Source organism: Rhododendron vialii, chromosome 2a (assembly GCF_030253575.1).
Source record: "Rhododendron vialii isolate Sample 1 chromosome 2a, ASM3025357v1".
Lineage (NCBI taxonomy): Eukaryota > Viridiplantae > Streptophyta > Magnoliopsida > Ericales > Ericaceae > Rhododendron > Rhododendron vialii.
In genome coordinates this window covers 22343214-22353485 of record NC_080558.1, presented here as the reverse complement: position 1 = coordinate 22353485, position 10272 = coordinate 22343214, and the positions used below count along the sequence as shown (strand labels likewise).

Below are 10272 nucleotides of genomic sequence, written 5' to 3'. Positions count from 1 at the left end.
TGTTATGAAATGAAATTGACTTTTTCAAAAATATATATATAAGAGACTTTTGAAATTTCATCAAATTTTACTTTTATTTTTGGAAAAGGACAATCATTTTGGAATAAGGGACTCTCAAATTAGGAACGGATGGAGTAATTTTCATACATTATAAATTGAACGGGCCAAGTAATAGCTTGCTCGAACTTGGTTAAAAAACTTGACGACTTTCAAAAAAGTGTTCAAACTTGATTTGTTTATTTAACCAATTGATTTCAAACGAACTTTTAACGAACAAATACAAGCTTGAACTCAAGTAGCTTGGTTTGTTTATCGGCCCTACAAAATAAATGTGTTTTTTCTTGGGTGCACTGGGTCAGCTTATGCACATGTTAGACTAAACCTTGCAACTCCTTCCACATCTTTTTCACGCAGATAAGGAAGCCTCAAAAATTGCTGACAAAAAAAATCAAATTTGAGACCTTATGAGGATTCGAATCTCTAAATCTGAGATCAAAACCATCAGGCCAACCCATGAGATGATTACACTACTCTTTTTTCCTCACAAGATTCCTATTTGGATATTGGGGATATTGGGGGTGAATCATGATATAATCGTTATCATCTAACAAAGACTGACCATGTTCTTTTCTTGTTGACAGCTCCTCCCACAGCTTTTCACATGCTTCCGCTTGAGAGAAATGTCATAAGGTGGCCCCAATAATTATTGATAAGAATAGTCAAATAATCAAATCTGAGACCTTAGGAAGATTCAAAATCCTAAAATTTGAGACAAAAACCATCAAGCCAACCCTTGGGGTGATTAGCGGAGTAACTTTTTTTTTTCCTCACAAGATTCTTAGTATTTGGATATTGATAGTGAATCTTGATATAAACCGTTATCATCTAACAAGGACTAGCCATGTTCTTTTCTTGTTGATGTCTAGACTAGATGTTCGGCCGCGAGTTCTATTGTATCATTCTCAAGTATGGATTGGAGGGCGAATGAGCTCGGAACACCCATATCAAATTTTTAAGATATATTCAGAATTAAAAAATAAAAATAAGAAAAGTACTAAAATTACATATGTTCGTCCATCTAATATCATTTCATTCAAGATTTTTTTTTAAAAGAATTCAATGGTTGTCCTAAAATTGTATTTATCTGGAAAAAAATTAACACTTCATTTAATATTTTATATTTGGACTAGAAGAAATGAATGCACAAGCCTGTATGAATCTGTAGTTGCATATGACAACATTTTTTATAAGTTAGCGTAAATATTTGCGCTAACTTTTTGGTACGCGTTATTGTATGTATTGACAAAAATGTTACGGAGTACTTGAGACCAAAAAAAAAATGATATTCATCATAAAAAATGTTTATATGATGAAATCTTCATGAGTCGTTCATTGTTCTAATTATTGTGTACAAATTATTTATTACAAAAATCATCTTCCTCTAATAGTTGTAGTTGTACATTTTCGTCATATTTCATTTAGAAGACGAGCAAGAAGGAATCCTCAATCGCAAAGTCACTTTGTTTAATATTTTCTACTGTAGAAATTTTAGCTATGATCATGTGATGCTCCCGTACGTTGGAGCTCTATAAGGAGGGGGCAGCACCACCCTTGGCACTAGGTGGTGTGGTCTTTGTGGACTACAATTGACTAATTGCAGTTGGGAAGTCCCGAATTTTAGCTATCTTACTCAATTGATTTTAATTTTCTGCTGTGAAGTCCCGAATTTTCTACTGCGGGGCGGGGTTCTCTACAGCAGAATTGAGAGATTTGGTCTTTAAAATCAAAGATTGGTCTGAGAATTTACTGTCATGAGTGAGGAGGTGTTAAGCAACCCGCCCTTTAGGTACTTATTTTCCAAAATTAGTACCCTATTTAAAATTTGTTCTCTGGCCGGGGAAAGAAAATTAAAACTGAATGGAGAATATATTTACAATTATGGTGAATTCGAGGGTATAAACGGCAAGGTGGCAGAGCCTACTTTTGTCACAAATACCTTCGTTTCAATCTGCAAGTTGTAATAATTTTGGTGTACGTAAACGTAATCGCATGCTAATAACAAGTCGGCATTCGTGCTATGTTTTCCATTCTCATTGCCATCTATTGAACAACATCGAGAATCTCCGAAATGTTAGAATTCAAAACCGATTTGCATTGACTTGGATAAATGAGAGATGTATGTGGGCACAAATCTCATTTTTGTTTCTGACAACAGTTTACTAACTTCAACTGCGTTAGGATTCTCTTTTATTTCTCTGCACAGGGATAAATTTTAAAAAGGGTTAATTCTGAAATATAAGCACCGAAAGGGCGATGTAGGGTGCCTAATACCTTCCTCACTCATAATAGTAAAAATTTAGAAAATTCCCAGACCCATCTATGATTTCATATACCACAACTCAAAAGGAGTCATATTCAAATAAAAACATATTTTCAAGCTAATAATTTCATGAAGCTATTTCTATAGGAGATCAATGTCTTCAGGGGTGACTTTACACGTCCGAACTTTTTGTTAAGTGGCAAATCAAATTTTTAAACAAATCACAGCTATCAAATTCATTTTTACATCGTCGCACAAAGTCGTGTCTTTTCTCCTACATAAATTTCCCAAGGGGACCGTCGCAGCAGAAAATTCGGTGCTCGACATCGGCCGTCGTTAAATATAAATTAACGAAAGTACGTATAAAAATAGACAAGAGAAGAACAAAAACTAACCTACCAAAAAAACAGAACCTATAGATGCAGCCACTTGGACAGTTGGACTTTTGGCAATAAGTTGGGTTGCTGTATTTAACCTCAATTATTTCCCTGAAAATTCAAAGTTTGACTTTTCAATTTAGGTCATTTTCAAGCTGAGATTGCAGCAGAAGTTAAACAATGTAAAATGGAAGTTCATGGGGGAATCTCAAGGCAGGAATTCATTCTGCTAATCATTCTGCCATGATATTTGTTGGATACCATGAAGGGAAAAATAGCAAAGAGAAAATTATCTTGCACCTGGTAACAAAACGCAATGGTCAAAAATACTAGCTTAAATATCCGGCTTGGTCACAGTTCAATCTGGTGGGTCAACCACTGGTCTCATGTCAAATAAAAATATATTCATCACGAACGGCTATAGCCCATGATCGAAGTATACCACCCGTTGTACGAGTGGAATAGATTAGTATAGATGGTGTGTAATTTTTTCGCGGAGTTCCAAAAACCTAAGGACAATGTTCTTTTAGAATCATACTTGTAGTCTATTCTTTAAAACAACATGATTAAATGATGTGGTTAGGTAGGTATTGGAACAGTGAGAGAAAAATAGATTGTGTTCTTATCATGGATTTGCATGTAGAAATCTTTAGAGGGGAAAAGAAGCTGTAGGCATGAGAGAGTTAAAGTTCGAAATTTCCAAAGTGCGATAAGTTTTTGTAAGGTCAGTACATAAGCGGCTTTTTTCAATTCATATTTGGGCCTCCCTCTTGTGAACGGTAAAATTGATCCCGCAAAAGCTAACCTTATGAGATAGTGTAGAAAGAATCAATTAGTCCCCTATTTCTGTTAGTAGAAATTTCGATGTAAATTCATATGTGAAAAGTTGGGAAACTAGATATTGGTCCCCCTATAGCAACTGTGACCGCTGACTTTTCCTCGTGAGAATCCCAATTCCCAGCCAAACAGGTCAAAATTCACCAAAATCATGGTGGAATTTCCGTCACCCAAAGCGTGGGATTTGAATTTCCTGATCCAGTTTACATATAAAACTCCCATAAGCTTCTCCATAAACGGCATGAATGAGACACCTTGTTACCATGTCTAAGCCAAGAATTCCTTCCCAATTCTCCCCCACTAACAGGACATCAAAATCCACCACCTTTTTACTCCCTCTGCTCTTCTCCTTCCTGCTTGTTCTGTCTCATGGATCCTTCACAACAGCTGAAACCGTAACCGTAAATATCGGTGCGGTTATCAATGCAGATTCTCGGATTGGCAAAGAACAGAAAGTGGCCATGGAAATAGCAGTTGAGAATTTCAACAACACTTCAACACAGCACAAGCTATCCCTCCACTTCCAGGCCCCTGGCAGAGACCCCCTCCAAGCAGCTTATGCTGGTTAGTTTTTTTTGTGTGGTGCAATACTCTCTAGTTATTTTTATGTTATTGAATTGGATGAAATTTCTTCTTAATTGCCTTTTTTTCCGGTGGTATAATATGATTCGGTGGCAGACTGACAACAACAGTTTCTAGATAGTAGTATATGTCCGTCCCAAATTAAGTGTCCCTTTTCACTATTTGGAAGGTATCAAAATATTGTCTATATCTGTTTATCTATAATTTTTGTTTCCATGCAATATGGATGATGTTTAATAAATCACAATTAGTTTTATTATATAAAATTTTTAAAAATCATTATAAGTTGAAAATATATATAATAAATTTTGTAAATGGCACGACTGCTAAAAAGGGACAATTATTTTTGGACAGAGGGAGTCATACATCGTTAATATATGCCAAACGAACCTAACTCAAGCACCTCAATATTATATGAGAGCTCGATTATTTGGGCTCAACTTGAGCTCTAGCTAGGATAAAGCTGAACGAGTCAAGCTTGAACTTCAAAACTCAGCTTGTATGCTGTCTTACTTTTAATGGACCAATGTTCCTAAAGGTAATGTAATCCAAACATACCATTAAAGGTCAACCTCGAACACTTCAAAGCTCAGCTTATATGCTGCCTTACTTCCATTGGACCAATGTTACTAACGTAATGTATTCCAAACATACCATCAAAGGTGGCTTTGGGCTAACTTTGTGGAAACTTTATGTCCATCTCAAAACCAATTGGCAATGAATGGAGAGGTCCCAGATGTTATTAAGTGATCACCCATTCCACTCTCAAGCAATGTGGGATTCTATTTCCTTAACAAACTTTGTAGTGTCTTTTTGGCAGTCTTTTTTCTTTGTATTTTTTTTTTTTTTTTGTAATTTTTACTAAATTCGGATCAAGTTTCCACATCACGTTCTTCATCTAGACGAGAAGAATGGAAATGTATAAGAGATTATAAAAGTTCAATACTTTTGTCTCTAATTGTGTTTGCAGCAGAAGAGCTGATCAAAGAGAAGCAAGTCCAAGCACTCCTCGCCGCAACGACATGGCACCAATCAGCTCTACTCGCCGACGTCGGCACCCGAGCCCAAGTCCCCGTCCTCTCTCTCTCCGCTGCCGCCGTCACCCCGCCGCTAGCCCAGCTCCGGTGGCCATTCTTGGTCCAACTCGCCTCCAACGCCTCCCACCAAGTAAACTGCATTGCATCCATTCTAAAATCCTACAAGTGGAAAAGGGTCATCGCCATCTACGAAGACGACGCCTATGGCGGCGACTCCGGCATGCTCTCTCTCTTATCCGAAGCACTCCAGAGCTCTGGTTCTGTTATCGAGCACAGTTTGGTTTTTCCACCACTTTCTTCTGTTTCTAACCCGGATGGGTTTGTCCGTGACGAGGTTGCAAAGTTGTTGGTGAAAAAATCAAGAGTCTTTATTGTTCTTCAATCTTCTTTGTCGTTAGCAACTCATTTGTTCAGAGAAGCTAATGGGTTAGGTTTAGTGGGGAGGGACTCTGTGTGGGTAGTCACAGAATCAGTTTCTAGTGTCTTGGATTCAGTTGACACTTCTGTTATTTCCACTATGCAAGGTGCTCTAGGAATTGACGGGGTTTATTCCGAGAGTGGAGAGTCTTTTGACAAGTTTAGAGGCAAATTCAAGGGAGTTTTCCGGGCGGAGTATCCGGAGGAGTTCAGTTACGAGCCGGGAATTCATGCTTTACGCGCGTATGATAGCGTTTACGCAATCGCACATGCTATAGAGAAAACGAGTAGTAGTAATAGGACTCAGAAAATGCTTCTCGAGAGCATTTTATCTAGCAATTTCGCGGGTTTGAGCGGTGAGATACGGTTTGATGGCGGGGAGTTATTGCAACGAATTCCCGTTTTCAGAATCGTAAATGTGATCGGGAAGAGGTATAACGAGCTTGGTTTTTGGTCATCTGATCTTGGTTTCAGAGAGGAAAACACAAGTAGTTATGGTAGTGAGAGCATGGAAGCGTGGAGTGACTCGGTGCATTGGCCTGGAAAACTAAGAGGGGTACCAAAGGGATGGGTAATGCCTACGGTAGCAACGCCGTTGAGGATTGTGATCCCTGGAAATTCTTCTTTTGAGAAATTTGTGAAGGTGGTATGGAGCGACGCTTTCGGGAAGGGGTATTCTGCACCTTCCGGTTTCTGCATCGATGTTTTCCACGCGGCGTTGAGTGTTTTGCAGCTGAGTTATTCTCTTCCGTATGAGTTTTATCCGAAGAACGATACATATGAAGCGCTGGTCGAGAGTGTCATCAACAAGGTATTGACCAATTCCATCCTTGGTTTTCTTTGCTCTTAAGTCTTATCTTCCAAATCTTCTTCTTGTGTTTGGATCTTGTATTTCTGCAGGAATTTACTGAAGAAAATGAAGAGGATAAGGAACCGAAAATCGTTGTGTTGGATTTTTTATCTTTTCTTTTCCCTCCATAAATTCTTCCGAGTATCCAACTGCTGCTCCTATTGGGGCCACTCATGCTTGAAATTGGTGATAAATATGCATACAAACATTTAGATTGTACATTGCAACATCCAATGAACGAATTGTTGAAAATTGTCCCACATCGGTTAATTACCATCTCGAAAACTAGTATATGAGCCTAGGCGGCCTCTCCTCTGATTGCCAATTGATTTTGAGTTGGATGCTTTAACACAAATCATGTATGGACCTTTGTTAGATTATTATTTTAGGGTCATGAATATTTGAAAACTCATCTACATGTTTCTCAGGATGATATAGGCAAGGAAACATTTTTCATTTTTGCATTACAATTTTCACCTACCAAAGAACTCCCTTTGATGTTAAGATAAAAGAAAGCTTTTTAAGTCAATATTATCCACGAGAAACGTTTGAACACATTACAAGACAGTATAATTTTCCCTCGGAACTGTTCTTTCTTGAGATATTCTGACTTCTCTCCAATGACTTTTCTTCAGCTGACTTTTCTGAGATGTTTTGGTATAAATTTGAATTGTTCCACATGAGAAACAGTAGGCAATTAGAAGATGTCTTTGTTGCGAGTGTGCACCAATAAAACATGCCAAAAAAAATTGATGATGAGCAATGCTATGTACCCCGTAAGGAGAATTCAAATGGTCCAGATTCATTTGATTTCTCATTTCGGGGTACATAGAATTATTGAAAAAAGATTCACAAGGTATGGATCTAATAGTTTCGGGGCTATACCCTAATGAGTATGTTGTGCACGAATTCTATGCATGTACATGTGTTCTGATATGATTGTTTCTTCCTTTCATTTGTGCTAAATGCACATAATTCGTGCACAAAAAATGCGTAGACTACTCACAATGGTATGAACATTGTTTTGGGCTCAACCTGGAGAGTGTTCTGTGCACCTAGGTTTATTGCTTATAATTTCTAGTATTGATACGCTTGCTTCTTTCTTTCTTGCACGCCCTGAAGACCTACGATGCAGTCGTTGGTGATATAACAATACTGGTGAACCGATCGAGATACGTGGAATTCACGCAGCCTTTTGCCGAGTCTGGGTTGTCGATGGTAGTTCCGGCAAAACCCGATGAGTCTAAGGCATGGATGTTCATGAAGCCATTCACTAAGGAAATGTGGACGGTGACTTTTCTAGTGATGGTCTACACCATGGTCATTGTTTGGTTCTTGGAACATCAATCCAATCCAGAATTCAGAGGACCCTGGAAGGATCAACTCAGCACTGCCCTTTGGTTCACCTTCTCTTCCCTTTTCTTTGCTCACAGTAAGCATGATGGACAAATAAAGCAAACAACATTAATAAGTTTCAATAAACAGGAATTACATTTAGGGCTGTAAAACAAACCAAGCTTCTCTAATATCTTTCGTCCGTGTTTGTCTGGCTAAAAACTTTTTTCAAATCAACTCAATAATATCACTAACATAGGAATTAGGAACATGTAAATTGTAAAGGGAAACTGACAGAATGTCATCTTTTGGCTCTGTTTGGAAAAGTTTTTATTTTTGTTTCCGATGTTTTTTGAAACAAGCACCATAATTTGTTTACAAAATATATAATCAATTCCACTAGTTTCCAGAAATTCTAGAAACACAAAAATTGCATTTTCATTTGTTTTGAAAATATTTTCAGCAGCCCAAAAAACAAATAAACAAAAATTATTATGGTCACCACACATTTTCTCTTTTGTGTTCCTCTTTTCAAAGCTGCACCTGTAACGCTGGTTTCAAATGTCACAACTGAACCAACCAACGAAATTGTTCCGGAAAGTGAAATTTTAAATCGCGAGGATCAGTCAGATTTTTACTTCTTAACATCTCTCTACCACTTAAAATACTTTTTGTTTATGATAAAAAGTACTTGAAATCGACTAAAGCTTATTTGAAATCGCCTCAAACGAGAGAAGCAAAACTTTTATACATTTTTAAAGCTCGTGTCATGCTTTCAATCCTTGTCGACCCACTACTGGGCTCGACCCAGGTCTTTTACAGCCCTTAATTTCCACTTCGTTTGGAAAATTTTCTCTATGGTGTCACTTTAGCTCGTGGAATTACGCAGGAGAGAAGATTCAGAGCAACTACACAAAAGTGGTGGTGGTGGTGTGGCTCTTTGTTGTGTTTGTGGTGACTTCAAGCTACACAGCCAGTCTCACTTCCATGCTCACTGTCCCGCTTCTGCAGCCAACGGTGACGGACATCGAGTGGCTGAGGAGGAGCAATGCCACAGTCGGCTGCGATGGTGATTCGTTTGTGAAGGATTACCTGAGGAATGTACTTCATTTCGAAAACGTAATTGAAGTTGGGAACCAAGAAAATTACCCCAAGAAGTTCAAGAGTGGCAATATCACAGCAGCATTTCTTGAACTACCATATGAAAAAGTTTTCCTCAAGGAGTACTGTGACGAGTACACTGCCACTGGACCAGTCTACAGATTTGGGGGATTTGGCTTTGTGAGTACTCACTTGAACTCTTCCCTCTCTTTTGGTTGCCTTGAAAATGAAATTCAAGGCAAAAAATACATTGTGATGGGGCAATCTTCCTTAATGAACAACACTAATTTCCAATGGTCATACAGTGTGTTCTTGGATTTGAGATAGAGCAATTGTTAACAAGTCTTACTGCTATTCATGCAGGCATTCCAGAAAGGTTCTCCGATAGCCACCGATTTCTCTGAAGCCATTCTGACCATATCAGAAAATGGAGACCTAAAAAGGTTGGAGGAAAGGTGGTTCAACCAGTTAACAAGTTGTTCGAACTACAACTCCACCACCACAGAAGTTGATAGCCTAGGCCTCCAAAGCTTCTGGGGCCTATACCTCATCTCAGGCGCCACTTCCACCCTCTGTTTTCTGTTTTTCCTTGTTCGTGTAATCAAGAAATATTGCGATAGCTTTCGAGGAAATCCAGGGACAATGACTCCAAGTAGAAAGGGAGCTTGGAACAGAATGGCAAGATTTGTGCGGTTTTTGCGTAACGGAGGAATTAGGTCTCCGGCAAGAGCTCCAAGCATTGGTCGGACACAGAATCTAGGTGTAAGGGACTCTATGAAGTGGGAATTGGTTAGCCCTTCGGAAATTTCAGATGATCATTTACAGGGCCCAAGACCACCTGAAATTAAAATTCCCATAAGGAGTGAATAATTTCTAGTGCCTGGATGAAGACCGGAAGGACTATGGAAACCGTAGAAAGACAAATTATTTCTGATGTTTATAGGTATTGTTGATCGCATACGGAATTTTGTACTAAGTATATAACTGTATATACCTTGCTTATATTGTTGGTGTGATATATAGATTGTACCTTACGTAATGATATACAAGGATTTTTTGTACAGAATTTCCATACAAGATAATGTACCCTTTCATGGTCCATTCATTCAAAAGAACATCCTTAACTAGTCTAGGTAATGGATCGATCTACGAGGAAAATCGAAAGTTGGGAAACCAAACCAAACAATACAGAAATTTATGACCCCAACGCCTAGCCTCAAGCCTTCCACTTTTCCAGCAGGCATATTGCATGCTTCAGTCGCAATTGTCTAAATTAATAAATCACAGCTTCTCGGCAGTTGCTGATTTGGAATGCACATTGCACTTGGGTCCCAACCAGATCTTACTTTAACATCCGGTAGTTCATTTAATTGGACACAATGGGCATCTCATCAACATAAAAAAAAAAATCATAAT

The 10272-nt window shown here is 38.3% G+C and overlaps 1 protein-coding gene across 1 annotated transcript; it reads left to right on the top strand.

Annotated features, from left to right (window-relative positions):
- Nucleotides 1-3597: 3597 nt before the first annotated feature.
- On the top strand, nucleotides 3598-9856 carry LOC131316949 (glutamate receptor 2.7-like). The gene is made up of 5 exons (XM_058346521.1): nucleotides 3598-4098; nucleotides 5087-6381; nucleotides 7543-7852; nucleotides 8645-9036; nucleotides 9220-9856. The coding sequence occupies exons 1-5, from the start codon at nucleotides 3780-3782 to the stop codon at nucleotides 9724-9726; spliced, it is 2823 nt and encodes a 940-aa protein (XP_058202504.1). The 5' UTR covers nucleotides 3598-3779; the 3' UTR covers nucleotides 9727-9856.
- Nucleotides 9857-10272: the final 416 nt, after the last annotated feature.